General features: G+C 41.3%; 1 protein-coding gene across 1 annotated transcript in view; it reads right to left on the reverse strand.

The window, feature by feature from the left end:
* The window catches only part of LOC138980053 (uncharacterized), a 39,056-nt gene that overhangs the window by 11,132 nt on the left and 5,813 nt on the right, over positions 1-22,111 (reverse strand). Inside the window, exons 2-4 of the mRNA XM_070352848.1 lie at positions 20,231-20,353; positions 10,622-10,876; positions 2,870-3,039 (exon numbers count right to left, since the gene is read on the reverse strand). Coding sequence (XP_070208949.1) covers positions 2,870-3,039; positions 10,622-10,876; positions 20,231-20,353 — 548 coding nt within the window. The remainder of the gene's footprint in view (positions 1-2,869; positions 3,040-10,621; positions 10,877-20,230; positions 20,354-22,111) is intronic.

Raw genomic sequence — 22,111 nt, forward strand, 5'->3', positions numbered from 1 at the left:
CCATGTAAGGTTGGACCATGTAAGATTGGACCATGTAAGATTGGACCATGCAAGGTTGGACCATGCAAGGTTGGACCATGTAAGATTGGACCATGCAAGATTGGACCATGTAAGATTGGACCATGTAAGGTTGGACCATGTAAGGTTGGACCATGTAAGGTTGGACCATGTAAGGTTGGACCATGTAAGATTGGACCATGTAAGATAGGACCATGCAAGGTTGGACCATGCAAGGTTGGACCATGTAAGATTGGACCATGCAAGATTGGACCATGTAAGATTGGACCATGTAAGGTTGAACCATGTAAGGTTGGACCATGTAAGATGGGACCATGTAAGATTGGACCATGTAAGGTTGGACCATGTAAGGTTGGACCATGTAAGATTGGACCATGTAAGATTGGACCATGCGTGACCCAACATGTTTTAAAATCGTCACCACGAGTTTTCGTCACACTCAACAATGGGACTTTAATTAGTGTACAGATGCTAGTTGTCTGATTGGTCAGTTTGAGAATCAACAGAGCTCTCGTGGATCCACGGAAACACGTGGAAAAAAACAACAAGAGAAAAAACGGCTTCGCGATGCGCTAAACAATGAATTGTTTACGGTATATAATATTTTATTTACGGTATATAATGTATTATTTACCAAATCATGAATTATATAGCGGAAACCTATTATATAGCTATATAAAGCATTATTTAGTGTAATAATACTATTTCAAGGCAAAAACAGTAAATAATAAATTATTTATCTAAATAATAAATTATTTATCTAAATAATAAATTATTTATCTAAATAATAAATTATTTATCTAAATAATATTTTATTTAGATAAATAATATTTTATTTATCTAAATAATATTTTATTTAGATAAATAATATTTTATTTATCTAAATAATATTTTATTTATTTAAATAACACTTTATTTACATATAATATATTGTTTAGAGAAAACGCGTAATTATTTATAAATAATGAGTTATTTACAAACACAATCTCTTATTTATGCTAAACAATGCATTATTTAGTGCTCTGGGCTCTCTTTTTTCTGTATCTGTAAATAATGCATTGTTTAATTTAAACAATGCATTATTTAGCTAAATAATGCATGATATAGCTAAATAAAGCATTGTTTAGCTAAATAACGCGTTATTTAGCTAAATAATGTGTTATTTAGACATCAAGAGCTAAAAGGGACTTTTGCACCATTCGGATTGCCATAAGCAACAGCCTGAATCCTCGATAGTGCAATGGGTTGAGAAGCTGTTCTGTTTTGGTACTACTTTTGCGACTGAAAAGTTCCGAACGCTCTATACGTACGAAATATACATCTCTGGAGCAAACAATACAAACATACCGCATTTAAATTAACAACTACAGGCCTGAACACATGAATCTCCATATAAAATCTATGAGTTAGGTTGTTTTCTGAATGTAGATCTGCCGTGCACAACCCGGCGTTCATCACAAGCAAATTCCCAAGGCAAGTAACTCATACTCTAGCCGACAAGAGTAGTTCCCCTTCTTTTAACGCAGTTTCTTCGACAACACTGACTGCAATCCGACGGTCAGTTTTCAACAATATTTCATTTTATAAACAGATCACACGCAACCAAATGCACACATCTCATCAATTTAAACAACATAAAGCGGTTTCATACACTATTTTCCCCAGAAAACTGAACTTCATACAGTAATTAACGTTGGAACACGGGTGCAAAAGTTCGTCTGCTAGTCCCATTTGACGAAAAAACATTATCCTATGCGATACTAAAACATAAACAGAACACACAATATCTTCCTTTACCGCCACAGCAGAATAACAGCATATCTGTGTACTTGATTTTAGTCTAGAACAGGGAAACTGACAAGAAGTGTTAACAGAATGGAATGATTTGCACGGAACTATACAACCGCGCATTAATCGATCGCCTGCGCAGGTTGACTGGTTGAGTGATTCGGATTCGATCAAACTTTCGCACAAAAACTCCTGTTTTCTTTGAATAACTGAAGAAAGGAGGAATAAAGAGGTTACACACCTCGTCTCAGTGATTATTAAAAATAATGGTCTCAGTTCGCGGTCATGAAAAAGCTCGCTGAAGCTCGCATTTTTCATGATCCGCCAACTTCGACCATTATTTTTAATAATCACTGAGACTCGGCATGTAACCTCTACGTATTGTATTGTATGGTATTGTATTGTAAACCTACCCTGAAGCCCTCCTTCTTCACGTCCTGGTATTGTATTGTATTGTAATGTATCGTTTTGTATTGTATTGTAAACCTACCCTGTAGCCCTCCTTCTTGACGTCCTTGTATTGTATGGTATTGTATGGTATTGTAAACCTACCCTGAAGCCCTCCTTCTTCACGTCATTGTATTGTATTGTATTGTATTGTATGGTATTGTATTGTAAACCTACCCTGAAGCCCTCCTTCTTCACGTCCTGGTATTGTATTGTATTGTAATGTATCGTTTTGTATTGTATTGTAAACCTACCCTGTAGCCCTCCTTCTTGACGTCCTTGTATTGTATGGTATGGTATTGTATTGTAAACCTACTCTGTAGCCCTCCTTCTTGACGTCCCGGTATGGTATATGGTAAACCTACCCTGTAGCCCTCCTTCTTGACGTCCTTGTATTGTATTGTATTGTATTGTATTGTAAACCTACCCTGTAGCGCTCCTTCTTGCCGTCCTTGTATTGTGTTGTATTGTATTGTATGGTATTGTATTGTATTGTAAACCTACCCTGAAGCCCTCCTTCTTGACGTCCTTGTATTGTATTGTATGGTATGGTATGGTAGGGTAGGGTATGGTATGGTATGGTATGGTATTTTATTGTATTGTATTGTAAACCTACTCTGTAGCTCTTCTTTGTGACGTCCTTACGAGGTTGTGTTTTACAGTCAGGGTGTCGGAAGACACATCCTCCGCATCGTCCAAGTGTTCTTCAATGTGTCGCAACTTGTCGTTGGCCATCTTCTTCAGGCGCTCCATCATGACTGGTTTGATGGTCTCCCCGATGGCCACCTTGGTTTCAAGATACGTATAGTATTCAGTACGAGGGCTGTTTCAAAAGAGCATAGCCTACACACGAAGGAGGTTAGCTACAGCTCTGAAAATTGGCACACATTTGCAACTGTCTTTGTACAAACAACGGGAGAAAAAGTTTGCGTCCGTAGGGAAATTGGAAAAAAAAATTTCTTTGCCATATTGGGCGATTTATGACTTTTTTTCGGGGTCACAAGTGCTCCTTTAATAAATATAATAATAAAAAACGCTGGCGCTGGACCCGAGTACTCTTCAGACTGGCTCGCTCCCCCAGTATGAAAGTTTTTGTCTTGTGCACGTGGATTTAAAAAAATAAAAAATTATTTATTTTACACAATTAAAAAAATTATTAGAGTAAAATAAAACATTAAAACGTTCATAATAAACAATAGTAAACAAGAATTTTAAAAAAAAAATAGACCGCCCATGCCGGGAATCGAACCCGGATCCCTTGGATTTAAAAAAATAAATAAATAAAATAAAAAAATCATTTATTTATTTTACACAATTAAAAAAATTATTTGAGTAAAATAAAACATTAAAACGTTCATAATAAACAATAGTAAACAAGAATTAAAAAAAAAATAGACCGCCCATGCCGGGAATCGAACCCGGATCCCTTTGGCCACCAAGCCACCACCTTGAATCACTGACACAGTGTCCCTGTCGCTCTCTCTCGTGCTCTCTGTCTCTCTTTCAGTCTCACCGAGACCAAACCTGCACTGTAGTTTCTTTGCCGAGACCAAATTAATCCCCACCCGCTGGCTGGCTCGCAAATTGTCTCCCATGCGATACGCATGCTTTTCATGACGCACGCGTTCGGCTGTTCTATCAGCTCAATGGCTGGCTGTCGCTCCGATTGAATTCGTCCAACCGTCAAGAACTTTTGTGTTTTTTGGGGCATTTAGGTCCCAGGTAACATTATGAAGTTTTAATACGATCAATCGGACCTATTATCAAGTTAGTGTATCAACTTTTGAACGAACTGCGCCCAGTAGTTTCCCAGCAATAAGCTGTTAAGTCGAGACAGACAGACAGATAGACAGACAGACAGACAGATACACAGACACACAATTAAAGTCTGCTGGACCCTCCTACTGCGTACTCGGGGATAATAAAACATTCTTTTATAGCGCTGTTCACCGCCAAATGGCAGTCTCATGGCGCTTTACATTAGACATTAACATTTAACATTTTACATATCAAAAGTTTTTTCGTAAGAAATAACATACAAGCATTAAAAACAATTCATAGACAATGACCACTTAAAGTTATATAAGATAATCTAGAAACATTGTTTTTAAAAAGATGAGAAAACAAGTCGCGTAAGGCGAAAATACAATATTTAGTCAAGTAGCTGTCGAACTCACAGAATGAAACTGAACGCAATGCAATTTTTCAGCAAGACCGTATACTCGTAGCATCGTAAGTACACCGCTCGTGGCAAAGGCAGTGACATTGACAAGAAGAGCGGGCTAGTAGTTGCGCTGAGAAGGATAGCACGCTTTTGTGTACCTCTCTTCGTTTTAACTTTCTGAGCGTGTTTTTAATCCAAACATATCATATCTATGTTTTTGGAATTAGGAACCGACAAGGAATAAGATGAACGTGTTTTTAAATTAATTTTTAAAAGTTAATTTTGATCATAATTGTTATATTATTAATTTTCAGAGCTTGTTTTTAATCCATATTATATATCACATATTTATATTTTTTTTGAATCAGAAAATGATGAAGAATAAGATGAACGTAAATTTGGATCGTTTTATAAAAAAAAATATTTTTTTTACAATTTTCAGATTTTTAATGACCAAAGTCATTAATTAATTTTTAAGCCACCAAGCTGAAATGCAATACCGAAGTCCGGCCTTCGTCGAAGATTGCTTGGCCAAAATTTCAATCAATTTGATTGAAAAATGAGGGTGTGACAGTGCCGCCTCAACTTTTACAAAAAGCCGGATATGACGTCATTTATCGAAAAAAAGAAAAAAACGTCCGGGGATATCATTCCCAGGAACTCTCATGTAAAATTTCATAAAGATCGGTTCAGTAGTTTGGTCTGAATCGCTCTACACACACACACACACACACACACACACGCACACACACACACACACACACACACAATCGCTCTACACACACACACGCACAGACACAGACACACACACACACACACACACACACACACACACACACACACACACACACACACACACACACATACACCACGACCCTCGTCTCGATTCCCCCCTTTATGTTAAAACATTTAGTCAAAACTTGACTAAATGTAAAAACACGTAAGATAAGTAATAGACACATAGTTACACATAAAAAGTCTGACAATACAACAGAACTCACATAAAAGCGTACAGATCTAAAACAGAACGAAGATGTAACATAGACTTTGGGGCAACAAATTAAACAACTAGCAACTAGTCAGCAAGCAAACTTATTGTTCACCACATTCACTCACAAGTCACATGCACACATTACACCACAGCTTCAATGTCCTAATTACTTTGTTCATTTTAGTAAAAGGCAGACTTGTACAGGTGAGTCTTCTTAAATGATGGTAGTGAAGGAGACTGGCGGACCGCTAGGGGAAGTGAGTTCCAGAGTGTAGGGACTTGATATCTGAATGATCTTTGTCCAGATAAGTTTAGTTTAGCTCTAGGCCTAGGGACTGTGAGGAGCAGCTGGGATGAGGACCTCAGGGACCTAGTTGGAGAGTACTTTGTCAGTTCTGATGACAAGTAAGGAGGGAGGGTGCCATGAAAGTAGTTGAAAGTGAGAGTGCCCAGCTTGTACTGTATTCTCTGTTGCTCTGGAAGCCAGTGGAGATGATTCAGCAGTGGCGTAGCATGATCCCTGCGCTTCTTTCTGAGGATTACCTTAGCTGCACTGTTCTGAACTCGTTGAATGCGATATAGCTGATCAGATGAAATGCCAGCCAAGAGAGAATTGCAGTAGTCAATGCGAAGTGTAACACGTGCACAGACGAGCTGTGTGGCAGCCTTCTTGGTAACAAAACGCCTGATCTTGGCTAATCTGCGAATCTTTAGGCAGGGATTGGCTTGGGGGTCGGTCATCGGTCTTTTGCCATGTTAAATTCGGAAAAGACCGACACACATGGGTCTCAATCGGTCAATAGACCGATAGACATGCAGTAGAGTCAGTCAGCTCGTCTTATTTTGGCGAAAATCGTGATCGAAAGGACTCGCAGCAAGACTGGGAGCGCCGCAAGACTTAGCGAGCAGACGAAAGTTCGGGAGTATTTTAAAAACTGGGATCGGCTACTTTGTTTCACTCGCCAATCCTACGTTTACTTCGGCTGAGCGCGCAATTTCCACTGACAAAGAAAACAAAATGTCTCGCCGTCCATTTCCAATGCCGAAAAAGAAACAAAAGTTGTTGCCCGGACAGATGACGATGTTTGGGGAAAATAAAACAAAAAAATGAAGAATTGAATTGTTGTCTGTCATTTGAGCGTTGATGCGTTAAGCTGCCGTTATGGCCCAGCTCATCCGACTTCAGCGTGTTTTATATCGGAGTGGTCCTTCTCCTAGACTGGTGGCTTTACAGGGCTGTCAAGTCCAGTCTACCCGGCTATTTGGCCATAGCTGGCTGGTTTGTTATCTGAGGTGACCTTCCCCAAGGCTATAGCTTATAATGCGGCTCTTGATCGCATGGTGCTCCCGTAATTAGACACCTGGGGTATTTCTTGAGTGTAACTGTGCCACCTGCGACCCCGCCCCATCCTGCTGGAAGCACCGCCATTTGGTCCGCGACTGCTTATTCGTCCTGGCAAGCCTGGCTTATCTCGCAGCTAACCTCCATATCTGAAGACCACCCCACTATCCGCCACTTCTGGACGCACCTGATTGGGGGTGGTCGCCCCTACTTCTCCAGGAAGAATTGAATTGAATTGTCCTCTCATTTGTACATTGTAAACAAGTTTCTCCTCACTGCCGTAATGCACAATTGCGGCAGTCCCGTGGCGGAAGGAAAGGTGTCTTTTCTTGACAGATTGGTTTGCAAAATCAGGGTCGGACGAGGGGGGGTGCACAGGGTGCAAGTACACCCCCCCTCCAGCAAAAAATAATAAAAATATTTTTTAGAAAGCTGATTCTATGACCATTTCTAAGTTCAAATGGCACCAGATGGCACAATTTTGCTTCTTTGGGCCAAAACATTTTCCGGGGGGGGGGGGGGCATGCCCCCGGACCCCCCTAGCAAATTCGGGCGCTTCGCGCCCATCACATTCACTTTTGATTCAAAGTGCACCCCCCCTTGCAAAGCAACTGATCCGCCCCTGAATGACTGATTGATTCATGGCTGAGTCAGTCAATGGACCTCTAGTGGACAAAACCCAAGCCAATCCCTGTTTAGGTATATTTTATTCTGTAAATATAGGATACCATGGTATACGTAAGTTAGAATTACTTGGAACATCACAAGCTAATGCTTATAGTTAATTAAGTGTGGACTTTTATTTACATCCAAAAAGGATTACTTTGCAAAGGTGCTGTAAATAGAGAATACTACTTTGCTTGCTGTGTCGTACCAGATTTACACGAGTTTTTTTTAGTTTTTTTTAAATATTGAACTACAAGCAAAAGCGAGCTGTTCACTTAATGAAAAAGCAACGAGTTAATTACAAAAATGTATGCAATCACACAATCCGGACTGAGTCAAAGAATGCTTGACCAAAATGTCAATCTTCTCGATCGCTCAGACAGGGACCCCGGAACTTCTAATGAAGTCTGCAGTACAGCGAAGACTCCGCAGAGTGCCAAAGATCTCCTGAATTGGTGTGTCCGCAGGCCATGTTTCTGCTCGTAGTTTCTGGTGGATTGGACAGTGTTGGAGGATAAAATGTCAATCAATTTGGCTGAGAAATGAGGTCGTCACAGTGCCGCCTCAACGTTCACTATAAGCCGGATAAGACGTTTATTGAACAAGTGAGGAAACAACCCGTCTGGGGATATCATCTGGAAGAATTTTTATGTAAAGTTTCATGAAGATCCACACACGCACACAACAAACACACACAACAAAACCACACACACACACACACACACACACACACACACACACACACACACACACACACACACACACACACACACACACACACACCATCGTCTCGATTCCCAGTCTATCTGAAAACATTTAGTCAAAACTTGATCGACTTAAGGTCAAAAGAGAGGAGGGGGGGAGAGAGAGAAGGAACGGTGAGAAGGTGGCCAGCAAAAACTTAGTCAGCAGTAATTTCAGAAAATAATATCTAATAACAACTAATGTATCGATTGCACACTGGATTTCCCTTCTTTGAGCTATGTGACGTCAGAGGCCGACAAAACTTCATATTTAGGCGGCCAGCCGAGACTACATTATAGTGCATGTTTGTGTGCGTTCAATCATAAAAACTACAAGAAATTCTAACCAGAATCGACCGATACATAAATGTTATTTGTATTTTTGACCAAAATATGACAATTTACACATATATCCACAGGTATTGTTCACCTCGACCACTAGCGTGGTCTCGGAGGAACACTGACTGTCTCGATCTGTGTAAAATGTCATATTTTGGTCAAAAATACATATATTGCTATTTCATATGTTATGTGGATTTCCATTGGTCAATTGGGCAAAACTGAGCTCATTGTAAAAAGTGATATCGACGACATTTCCGTCGATATCAGTTTTGATATCGACGACCTCTTTATTGCTTCCCCACTTCAAAAACAAAAACACCTGAATTTAAAAACAAACAAATATATATGAAAATGTAATGATCCCAGAATTTAGTTGAGCAAGTGACTGAAGACTTTTTGAAAGAAAAGACATTTTTAAATACTGAAAAGTACAAGAAAAGAGTGAACAAAAAGAAATAATAATCAGAGGGAGGGATGTGGAACAGCCAAAACTGAGACAAATACTTTTGTAATTTCTGTACAGTAAATACAAAATGTCCAGAGAATTAGCAATATATCTAACACTAGAGGAATACCCGGCTTCGCCGGGGTGAATTGCGAGACAGAGACAGACAGCGTGGCGGTTCATCACAATCACCTCTGCAGGCGAAGTCCTGTCAAACGGGATTGAGAATTTTAGAGCTTATTTCTTAGCCCTATATTATCTGTTGTGGCTTCTCAAATGCCAGAACATACAGACAGACAAAAGCCGCTAGACCCCATCACAAACAGAACTCTACAATCCACGGGTTTTTGCCCACACACACACACACAAACACACACACACAGAAGCCGTATATATATATATGTATATCTATATCTATAAATATATAGAGATAGGTGAGAGTGTATTTTTCGCGTGGCTATAAATTGATTCGACCTTTTCACTTTGACAGTAAGAACAACTTACGGGTGCAAGGTAAGCGTTCTGGACAGCGCAGTGACATTCTAAAAATAGTTACTCAGAAACGAGAATTTGGGGTGAACGGCGCGAGACAGAGACAGACAGCGTGGCGGTTCACCACAATCACCTTTGAAGGCGAAGTCCTGTCAAACGGGATTGAGAATTTTAGAGCTTATTTCTTAGCCCTATATTATCTGCTGTGGCTTCTCACATGCCAGAACATACAGACAGACAAAAGCCGCTAGACCACATCACAAACAGAACTCTACAATACACAGGTTTTTGCCCACACACACACACAAACACACACACACACAGAGAAGCCGTATATATATATGCATATCTGTATCTATAAATATATAGAGATAGGTGAGAGTGTATTTTTCGCGTGGCTATAAATTGATTCGACCTTTTCACTTTGACAGTAAGAACAACTTACGGGTGCAAGGGAAGCGCTGTGGACAGCGCAGTGGACAGCGCAGTGACATTCTAAAAATAGTAATAGTAACTTACAAACGGGAAAGCCACACGAAGGAAGGGAGATAAACGCCAAACACTGGAGAAGATAAGGAAGAGTTACTTATAATGGTGAAATGAACACAAAAACCAAAATCAGTTCAGCGCTGCGCGCTGAGAGCACGTGTTGAAATATCTCATCGATGATATTGTGTCCGGGGTGTAGCTGAATACGGTGTCCAAATTTGAAAAAGATCCACCGAGAACTTTGGCGTTGTGATGTGGTGTAGCGGCTATGGTGTGTCGGTATGGGGGCCCGGGTAGCTGAGGTGGAACCAAAATAGCTGAGGTGGAACCAAAATCGGTTCAGCGCTGCGCGCTGAGAGCACGTGTTGAAATATCTCATCGATGAGGTTGTGTCCGGGGTCTCTCTGAATAAGCCCACCAAATTTGAAGCAGATCCATCGAGAACTTTGGCCGTGCATGGCGAATACACAAATACACAGATACACAGACACACAGACACACAGACACAAGTCGTATATATATATAGATTGACTGACTGTGTGACGATATCTTCTGCTATTGGTCTGTTTCGACAGTGATATCAAAATCTCGACCTCCGGTCTCGATTTTGATATCACTGTCTCAACAGACCATAGCAGAAGATATCATTACACAGTCCGTCAATATTGGGTAATAACGTATAATATATGATCACCTTCTGTCGCTGTCTGATGTACAGCCAGACCTTTCCGTATAAATAGCACAGCAGGACGAGAATCAGGACGAACAGTGCGGCCAGCGCGCCATAAAACGCCGTCACACCCATGGAATTCCTGATGTCTTCTTGCATGTCACAACGGTATCCACGAAAGCCCTTGATCCGTGTGTCGGGTCGCATGATTCCGAACAGCATCACAGCCGGGGGCACGTTCAGGATGAAAGTCGCCACACCTATTGCGGCGCATATCCCCTGTTTTTGCAAGGGAGAGAAAATATCAATGACAATTCTTTGTTTAACGAGGGTAAAAGAGTTAGCAGTGATCTGCTTTTTATATTTAGTCAAGTTTTGACTAAATATTTTAACATCGAGGGGGAATCGAAACGAGGGTCGTGGTGTATGTGTGTGTGTGCGTGTGTGCGTGCGTGTGTGCGTGTAGAGCGATTCAGACCAAACTACTTGTCCGATCTTTATGAAATTTGACATGAGAGTTCCTGGGTATGATATCCCCGAACCTTTTTTTCATTTTTTTGATAAATGTCTTTGATGACGTCATATCCGGCTTTTCGTGAAAGTTGAGGCGGCACTGTCACGCCCTCATTTTTCAACCAAATTGGTTGAAATTTTGGTCAAGTAATCTTCGACGAAGCCCGGACTTCGGTATTGCATTTCAGCTTGGTGGCTTAAAAATTGATTAAATGACTTTGGTCATTAAAAATCTGAAAATTGTAAAAAAAAATAAAAATTTATAAAACGATCCAAATTTACGTTTATCTTATTCTCCATTATTTGCTGATTCCAAAAACATATAAATATGTTATATTCGGATTAAAATCAAGCTCTGAAAATTAAATATATAAAAATTATTATCAAAATTAAATTGTCGAAATCAATTTAAAAACACTTTCATCTTATTTCTTGTCGGTTCCTGATTCCAAAAACATATAGATATGATATGTTTGGATTAAAAACACGCTCAGAAAGTTAAAGCAAAGAGAGGTACAGAAAAGCGTGCTATCCTTCTTAGCGCAACTACTACCCCGCTCTTCTTGTCAATTTCACTGCCTTTGCCATGAGCGGTGGACTGACGATGCTACGAGCATACGGTCTTGCTGAAAAATGGCATTGCGTTCAGTTTCATTCTGTGAGTTCGACAGCTACTTGACTAAATGTTGTATTTTCGCCTTACGCGACTTGTTATATTTAGTCAAGTTTTGACTAAATGTTTTAACATCGAGGGGGAATCGAAACGAGGGTCGTGGTGTATGTGTGTGCGTGTGTGCGTGCGTGTGTGCGTGCGTGCGTGTAGAGCGATTCAGACCAAACTACTGGACCGATCTTTATGAAATTTGACATGAGAGTTCCTGGGTATCCCAGCTAGCAAGCTTTCGTCGGCCGACTGACGATTTCAGTCGGGTGACGTCGTCATATGTCGTGTGTCGTCGTCCGTTGTCGCGCCGATACCGTTTGACTGTGTATAAATGTACGTAATAAACCCCGACATCGGCCCGACGCAATGTTGCTGTCGATAAAATTATGCAGAGTTACGGGAGATAACAAATTGATGATCATTATTTTAACATTTGTTACGTCCCCTGTTCAAGCGTCGGTCCAGCAACGGCGTGACATTATGAGACTGACCATGCAAATGCGAAACTAAATTATTCATATGTGTTGACTTTTTCACATAGGAGTAGGATAATTAATTGTAAGTTTTATTTGCATATTTGCAATCAAATACAGCATGAGCTCAAATCATGAGTTTTACATTTTAAAAATACGCCATCATTTACTTGAAATATTCAAATAGCTTTCCTTACGGTAAACAAGATTGAGTGTGCAAATGGCTGCTGCTTTCCCGCGTGAGCGAATTTTATTTGTTTTCTTAGTTCAAGTTAATATCGAAAGAAGAGACATTTTTGGGAATGTTGGACAGCACATTGATGATATGTTATCCGAGACGAATGTCGCCTCGGGATCTCAATCTGAGTGCTGGTCCCAGTGCCACGTGGTGGCGGTGAGAATAGTTGTGTAGCCAGTGAGTCAGGCTCTTGGCAATGACAATCAGATTCAGACGTCAACTCGAGGACAACCGACGGATGGAGCGAGTAAGTGATTTCGGTTTTTTTTGGCTCTCAATGTTAGTTTTGCTGTTACAGTGAGGGGGGGGGGGGGGGGGGGGGAGTACATACTGCTGTATCTTATTCTGTATATGTAGATGTAGGTGTGTTTTGTCCTGTTACAGTGGGGGAGGGGGGTGTTGTACACACTGCTGTAAATATAGATGTAGGTGTGTTTTGTCTTGTTACAGTGGGGGGGGGGGGGGGGGGGGGGTGTGTGTACATACTGCTGTAGATGTAGGTGTGTATTGTCCTGTTACAGGGGGGGGGGGGTAACATACTTCTGTAGCTGTAGGGGGAGGGGGGTACATACTGCAGTAGTTGTTGGTGATTTTTGCACTGTTACACTGGGGGGGGGGGGGGTGGAGTACATACTGCTGAATCTGTAGCTGTAAGTGTGGTTTGCACTGTTACACTTGGGGGGGGGGGTGTACATACTGATGTATCTGTAGCTGTAGGTGTGACGTGTATTGCATTGTAACACTTGGGGTGGGGGGGGGGGGGTGTACATACTGATCTATCTGTAGCTGGTAGTGTGTTTTGCACTGTTACACACTTGGGGGGGGGGGGGGGTGTACATACTAACTGCTGAATCTGTAGCTGTATGTGTGTTCTGCACAGTGACACTGGGGGGGGGGGGGGGGAGGGGGTTGTACATACTGCTGAATCTGTAGCTGTAGGTGTGTTTTGTACTGTTACACTTGGGGGGGGTGTGCATACTGATGTATATGCTTGGCGCTGGTGGACAATATTCACTTTTTTGGCCAAAAACACACTTTTTTGGCCAAAAACGTACATTATTGGCCAAAAAGTGTGTTTTTGGCCAAAAACATGTTTTGGCCAAAACTTTTAAGTGCAAAGTTTTGGCCAAAAAAATATTTGGCCAAATCTAAAACATTTGGCCAAATTTTCACTTTTTTGGCCAAATGTTTTAGATTTGGCCAAATCTTTTTTTGGCCAAAACTTTTGCATTGAAAGTTTTGGCCAAAAAATAGTTTTGGCCAAAACTTCATTTTTTGGCCAAATCTTTGAGTACCCCTTGGCGCTGATAGACAATATTCATTTTTTTGGCCAAAAACGCCAGTTTTGGCCAAAAAAGCAAAGTTTTGGCCAAAAAAGTATACTTTTGGCCAAAAACGCCAGTTTTGGCCAAAAACGCCAGTTTTGGCCAAAAACGCCAGTTTTGGCCAAAAACGCCAGTTTTGGCCAAAACCGCCAGTTTTGGCCAAAAAATTATAGTTTTGGCCAAAAAAGTGAAAATTGTCCACCAGCGCCAAGCTGCTTGGCGCTGGTGGACAATATTCACTTTTTTTGCCCAAAACACACTTTTTTGGCCAAAACTGGCGTTTTTGGCCAAAAAAGCAAAGTTTTGGCCAAAAAAGTATAGTTTTGGCCAAAAACGCCAGTTTTGGCCAAAACCGCCAGTTTTGGCCAAAACCGCCAGTTTTGGCCAAAACCACCAGTTTTGGCCAAAAAAGCAAAGTTTTGGCCAAAAAAGTATAGTTTTGGCCAAAAACGCCAGTTTTGGCCAAAAAAGTGCGTTTTTGGCCAAAAAAGTGAATATTGTTCACCAGCGCCAAGCAGCTTGGCGCTGGTGGACAATATTCACTTTTTTTGGCCAAAACACACTTTTTTGGCCAAAACTGGCGGTTTTGGCCAAAAAAGCAAAGTTTTGGCCAAAAAAGTATAGTTTTGGCCAAAAACGCCAGTTTTGGCCAAAAACGCCAGTTTTGGCCAAAACCACCAGTTTTGGCAAAAAAAGTGTGTTTTTGGCCAAAATAGTGAATATTGTCCACCAGCGCCAAGCTGCTTGGCGCTGGTGGACAATATTCACTTTTTTTGCCAAAAACACACTTTTTTGGCCAAAAACGTACATTTTTGGCCAAAAAAGCAAAGTTTTGGCCAAAAAAGTATAGTTTCGGCCAAAAACGCCAGTTTTGGCCAAAACCGCCAGTTTTGGCCAAAACCGCCAGTTTTGGCCAAAACCGCCAGTTTTGGCCAAAAAAGTGCGTTTTTGGCCAAAAAAGTGAATATTGTTCACCAGCGCCAAGCTGCTTGGCGCTGGTGGACAATATTCACTTATTTTGCCAAAAACACACTTTTTTGGCCAAAACTGGCGGTATTGGCCAAAAAAGCAAAGTTTTGGCCAAAAAAGCAAAGTTTTGGCCAAAAAGAGATTTGGCCAAAAAAGTGAATATTGTCCACCAGCGCCAGCAAATACAAAAGATTTTGCCAAAAAAAGATTTGGCCAAACAAAAAAGATTTGGCCAAAAAGTGAAGATTTGGCCAAATCTTTTTTGTTTGGCCAAATCTTTTTTTGGCCAAATCTTTTTGTGGCAGAAGTTTGGCCAAATCTCCCGTTTTAGCTAACATAAACAGTTTTGGCCAAAACTTTTACATAGAAAGTTTTGGCCCAAAAAAAGTTATAGCCAAATCTATTTTATTTGGCCAAATGTGTGGGTTGTTTTGGCCAAATCTTTGTCTTTTTTGGCCAAAACTGGCGGTTTTTGCCAAAAAAAAGTGAATATTGTCCACCAGCGCCAAGCATAGATGTAACTAGCTGAAGCTGTAGGTGTGTTATGTACTGTTACAGTAGGGGGAGGGGGGGGGGTGAACATACTGCTGTTTTTGTAGCTGTTGGTGTGTTTTGCACACAGGGGGGGGGGGGGGGGGGGGGATTGGGGTTGTATACTGCTGTATCTGTAGCTCTAGGTGTGTTTTGCGCTCTACACGAGGGAAGGGGGTGGAGTGTTGTATGTTTGGTACTGTTACAGTGGTGGCAGCGGGGGGAGGGGGATGTACATAATTCTGAATCTGTAGCTGTAAATGAGTTTTGTACTGTTACAGTGGTGGCGGGGGGGTTGGGGGTTGTACATACTGCTGTAGCTGTAGGTGTGTTTTGCACTGTTACTAAGGGGGAGGGGAGGTGTACATACTGCTGTAGCTGTAGCTGTAAGTAATTTTTGCACTGTTACACTTGGGGGGTTGTATATACTGCTGAATCTGTTGCTGTAGGTGTGTTTTATACTGTAATACTGAGGGGGGGGGGGGGGTGTATACGGCTGTATCTGTAGCTGTAGGTGTGTTTTGTACTGTTACAGTGAGGGCGGTACGCGGTAGGGGCGGGGGGTTCTACATACTGCTGTATCTCTAGCTGGTGATTTGTTTTGCACTGTTACACTGGGGGGGGGGGGGGGGGTTGTACACACTGCTGTATCTGTAGGTTTGTTTGCAACTGTAACACTGGGGGGAGGGGGGGTTATACTGCTGTAGCTGTAGCTGTAAGTGAATTTTGCACTGTTACACTTGGGGGGGGGGGTGGTGGTGGTACATACTGCTGTATCTGTAGCTGCACCCAGCCAGCAAGACATTAGCGGCCGATAGTCGGCCGAACACCCTTCAAAAAGTCGGGCAGGTGACGTCAAAAGATACGACGCGGGTGTTGGCCCGACTAACTTTTGCAAAGAGGCAACGAGGCGGCCGACAGGCGGCCGAACACCTGTACTATGGCGGCACGCATCCGGTCCGATGTTAATCGGCCCGATGGCTTGTTGGACCTGCGGCCCGACACCTTATGCCGACATCGTCCCGATGTCTTCCCGCTGAAATCGATATCTTCCCGATGTCGGCATAAGGTGTCGGACCGCAGGTCAAACAAGTCATCGGGCCGATTAACATCGGACCGGATGCGTGCCGCCATAGTGCAGGTGTTCGGCCGCCTATCGGCCGCATCGTTGCCTCTTTGCAAAAGTTAGTCGGGCCAACACCCGCGTCGTATGTTTTGACGTCACCGGCCCGACTTTTTGAAGGGTGTTCGGCCGATTATCGGCCGCTAATGTCTTGCTGGCTGGGATGATATCCCCGAACAGTTTTTTCATTTTTTTGATAAATGTCGTTGATGACGTCATATCCGGCTTTTCGTGAAAGTTGAGGCGGCACTGTCACGCCCTCATTTTTCAACCAAATTGGTTGAAATTTTGGTCAAGTAATCTTCGACGAAGCCCGGACTTCGGTATTGCATTTCAGCTTGGTGGCTTAAAAATTAATTAATAACTTTGGTCATTATAAATCTGAAAATTGTAAAAACAAAAAAAAATTTATAAAACGATCCAAATTTACTTTTATCTTATTCTCCATCAATTGCTGATTCCAAAAACATATAAATATGTTATATTCGGATTAAAAACACGCTCAGAAAGTTAAAACAAAGATTGGTACAGAAAAGCGTGCTATCCTTCTTAGCGCAACTACTACCCCGCTCTTCTTGTCAATTTCACTGCCTTTGCCATGAGCGGTGGACTGACGATGCTACGAGTATACGGTCTTGCTGAAAAATGGCTTTGCGTTCAGTTTCATTCTGTGAGTTCGACAGCTACTTGACTAAATATTGTATTTTCGCCTTACGCGACTTGTTACATCTGGCCCTCGGCCTGAAGAGGGTGGAATGGCGGAATAAAATCATTAAACAAAAAACAAAACAAAAAGTAATATATTGTTTAAAGGCAGAGAGAGAGACTTAGACTTAGACTTAGAACATTTTATTCACATAAAGGGTAGACATTTTAGGCCAGAGAGAGAGAGAGAGAGAGAGAGAGAGAGAGAGAGAGAGAGAGAGAGAGAGAGAGAGAGAGAGAGAGAGAGAGAGAGAGAGAGCTGGACTGAACTTTATTTAACAAGGATTACGATTTAGGCCTCTTCTTATAATTACAATCTGTCGTTGGGACGCACAAACACACAATACATTTAAACAAAATAAAGTGGAGGGAAAAGGTGATGATGATGATGATGATGATGATAATGAAGATGAAGATAATGATGAAGATGACGATCATGATGATGATCTTCATCATTATCATCATTATCAGAGAGAGAGATAGAGAGAGAGACAATGAACATGGCAATTCTTTATTTAACTAGAGTATAAGAGTAAGCGGAGAGAGGTTTATTGAAATGATTGAGCTCTTGTAAAAGAATCCTAACGTTCCTCGTTCCCTAAGGCAGCCGAACTAACGCTTACTTGGAGAATGAGGAACGTGTGAGCTTGCGAGGTAAACGCTTTTTCAAGATGAAAGTCTGTTGTTCATTTCAAAATTCAATGCTTCTGAATCTTGCAGGTGCCAGGATACTGGTTCCACATACCTCTTACTTACTATTTTCTATATTTAGAGCACTAACCCCTCTTCAGCTGAAAAGATTTCTTCTAAACTGAGCAAAACAATTATTGCACCCATTTTCGTACCCCAACTAAAACATTCATTCCCGTGTCATTACACCCCCGGTATAGTTACACCCCCGGTATAGGGGTGTGTTTAGGATTCGGTCCATGTGTTTGTTTGTTTGTGTTCGCATATAGATCTCAAGAATGAACGGACCGATCGTCACCAAACTTGGTGAACAGGTTCTATACATTCCTGAGACGGTCCTTACAAAAATTGGGACCAGTCAAACACACGGTTAGGGAGTTATTGGTGGATTAAAATTATACAAGGACTTATAGAGGGACATCTTAATGGTCAAAGGGAAATAACCATTCTCACTCAGTCACTGCCACCAACTGAGAAGGTTATTTCCCTTTGACGGGGGGTGTTTTTCCTACCTCGGAGGAATTTCTTGTTTTATTCAAACTTTATATGCCATTAAAGGCCCTTCACTTGGCTACCTGGCACACTTTTCGGATCAAAGATTTCTGTTTTAAGTATCACGTGACCGCCGCCGAAGTGAGGGTACCCCCAAAATCGACCTGACAATAACGTCAGGTACCAATTAAAAAATCGACAAAAATTCAGAATAGGCTTAACTTGACAACGTTTACAAACAAGAAGAAAAACCAAATCATTTATCTATCCAGAACAGGTAGTTTTGTTTTGCTGTCTTGTGTGTATCTCTTGTGTTATGTCAGTTCTACTGATGTTGGTGTTGAGCGCTTGAGCGGTAAAAAACGAGAGGTTTTTGCGTCTGTTTTGAGGGCTACCATGACAAAAAGCGCTATATTTCAGCAATGCCAAAATGGATTGATTTGAAACTTTCAGTATCTTAAGTCTACATACAGGTGTGGATGGAGCAGTGAGTACTGGGACGGGGCGGCGTGAAAGCATATTGGGACAAGATACAAGCGTCGGGACAATCAAGAGAAAGAGGAGAAGAAGAACACACACACACACACACACACACACACACACACACACACACACACACACACACACACACACACACACACAAAATGTACGTTACAGATATTTTTTGAGATGATAAGCAATCTTCCGGAAAATGTTTCATAACGTGTCATAAGTTTGAAGGTTTATATAAAAAAAAATCATGACTTTGCATGCGTACAGACAAATGAATGTTACAAAGACTGCCAAAGTTTCATATAAATACAATCACTCGTTTACGTTTCCTAGTCCTGTAAACACGATCAAATATTTTTGGAGGATTGCAGTGCGACAGCCATGTCCAGTCATCCGTGGCCGCAGCATGTTTTGAGAGGCATTCAACGATAACCGCTGTCAATAGCGTACAGCCTGAACGTTCCATTTTTTCTCATGTGTTTACATAGCTAGCAAATGTCCGTCAGTAATCATACTCAAATTAAACTTTGGCAGTTCTTGTAACAACCATTTGTCTGTATGCTTGCAAAGTCATGAAGTTTTGGGATGTAAATTTACAAACCTGTGACGGGTTTAAAATCATTTTCCGGAAGAGTGCATAACATCTGAGTTCAAACATGTAGTGGTCCAAACTTTCACCCAGGGTAAGTCTCGTATGTAGACTTCAGATCCTGTAAGTTTCAAATCAATCCATTTAGGCATTGCTGAAATATAGCGCTTTTTGTCATGGTAGCCCTCAAAACAGACGCAAAAACCTCTCGTTTTCTACGGCTCATGCGTTCCACACCTGCATCAGTAGAAAAGACATAACACAAGAGATACGCAAGATAGCAAATCAAAACTACTTGTTCTGGATAGATAAATGATTTTACTTTCATCTCGTATGTAAAAGTTGCCAAGTTAAGCCTGTTCTGATTTTTTTGTAGATTTTTTAATTGGTACCTGACGTTATTGTCAGGTCGATTTGGGGGGTACCCTCACTTCGGCGGCGGTCATGGGATACTTAAAACAGAAATCTTTGATCCGAAAAGTGTGCCAGGTAGCCAAGTGAAGGGCCTTTAATGGCATATAAAGTTTGAATAAAATGACACGGGAATGAATGTTTTAGTTGGGGTACGAAAATGGGTGCAATAATGTTTTTGCTCAGTTTATATAAATGCCTTTCTTGGTCCAAGACAAACATTTTGTAATAGCCTAGGACAATGTCTAAGACATGCTGAAAAGTCGTGACATTTACCATTGGAAAACTTCTAAAAGATCATGTTAGTATTTCAACTTAATAACAACGCTTTTTTTTTTCTTTTCTTTTTTAAGCGGAAAGAAATTCGAAGTAAAAAAAATAATGCACAAATCGTCACATGTTTGTATGAGAACGTTACCTTTATCTTTTTCCCTGAGAGGTAGTAGAAGGGGTAATATATTTTGATGTACCGGTCCCCGGCCACAACAACAAGGATGAGTGCAGACGCTATAACTGCCGTGTTTTCAACCAAACGGTGTATCTGGAAAGAAGATGATATAACTATGAATGTATGATATAAAACATGCATAACATACCCTTGTGTAACAAACTGCACCGCACACACGCAGTGCGATTCCCAGTAGGAGTGTCTCCTGTTATCCGTGTACACAAACCTCAAAACCGTTGGACTTTTTTTTTTTTTTACACTTTTGGCAGCGTTCAGTTTATATTTGACGCTTTAAACGAACTAGTTTCTGTCCACAGCCAAAGCTGTTATCACACAAAAATTGCTATATATGACAGCTACGACTGTATTTGTTAAATTTTAGCAGTGTTGACCCCGAATTTCTACTGCAGGGGTGTCGTTTGGGTCGGCCCTTTGGCCAATCGCCGATTTTTATTTTTTACTTTGGCCGAAACTTTTATGTCCCTATCGGCCAAATGTCCGAAGAGTATTCGTCTAAATCGGCCAAAGTTTGTCCACTTGTTTTGTATTGGTCAGGCTTTGATTGCTAAAACTGCTGCCGATGTACTTAGTCAACTGACTGACGTTTATTTCCTTCGCGAATACCAAAAACGAAACATCATTGTTTTGAATGGAAGCCATTGCCAAAAAATATAGATGCCAGAGTGGTTTCCCTTGGACAAGGGAAACCACACTCTCATCGTTTGCGTTCGCGATAGTTTATCAGTCAGTCAGTGCTTTCGATTTGGATTTGAACATCATGTCGCAACCAAAAAAGAAAAAAACTAAATTGGCCAAGGTTTGCTACCCTTCGCCAAGGTAAGTGATTCCGGACAAAATGACAGGAACACCGCGAATGTGGACAGTGTCAGTGTGAGTGGTAGTAGTGTTGTCGAGTCGATCGAAGCAGAGGACATAGCAGACGATAGTCACCGCGAATCGAAATCTGCTGAGCCAGAGAATGAAAAGCGTCCTCCAAATCGTGGTTTCCAAGCAAAATGGTTCACCCTACACGGTTTTTTTTATCGGTGTTTTACCAGTCATGTTTCTCCAGGCTTGTCAAGATTAGCACAAGATTGGAAGAGTTTTACTTTCAAGAAATTAAAGTTAAAATGTTTGAAAAGGTTTCAGAGAACTGGTGTCTGATGTAGTTAAATCAGCAAAGCTGATTGTTTCAGTTGCAGTAAGCAGCATATAATCCAGGGGCGGATTAGGGGGGGGGGGGTGTAACAGGGGTTCTCTGTAAAGCCGGGGGAAGAGTTAATTGTGTAATTGTCACAGTATGCGACATGTCTTCTTTCTAACCATACCACACACCGGGGACTGTGTTCCGCCTTATTTCAGCTGGGCTCGTTGTTACTCCGTTTTCAGCTGGACCCGGTGTCACGCAAACGTAAGTGTCTTCATAAAAACACAAACTATGATTTTCACACTGATCTAAGCTAAAATTGATGAATGTCAGTAGAAAGGGGAATAATTGTTTTCTTTGTAAAAACGTCTTTTGCTTACCTGGTTAATTGACAGTGGCCGAATATAAGGCATGCATGCGGTTTTTTAAGTGAACAAGAAGGGCAAAGCCCATACGACTCACATGCTTGACCTTGACCTTTACATGACCTTGACCAAGGTCAAGGTCATCCAAGGTCATGCAACACAAAGCTGTTAATTCAAGACATAGGAAGTACAATGGTGCTTATTGGCTCTTTCTACCATGAGATATGGTCACTTTTAGTGGTTCACTACCTTATTTTGGTCACATTTCATAAGGGTCAAAGTGACCTTGACCTTGATCATATGTGACCAAATGTGTCTCATGATGAAAGCATAACATGT

The sequence above is a fragment of the Littorina saxatilis genome, linkage group LG11 (assembly GCF_037325665.1).
Source record: "Littorina saxatilis isolate snail1 linkage group LG11, US_GU_Lsax_2.0, whole genome shotgun sequence".
NCBI lineage: Eukaryota > Metazoa > Mollusca > Gastropoda > Littorinimorpha > Littorinidae > Littorina > Littorina saxatilis.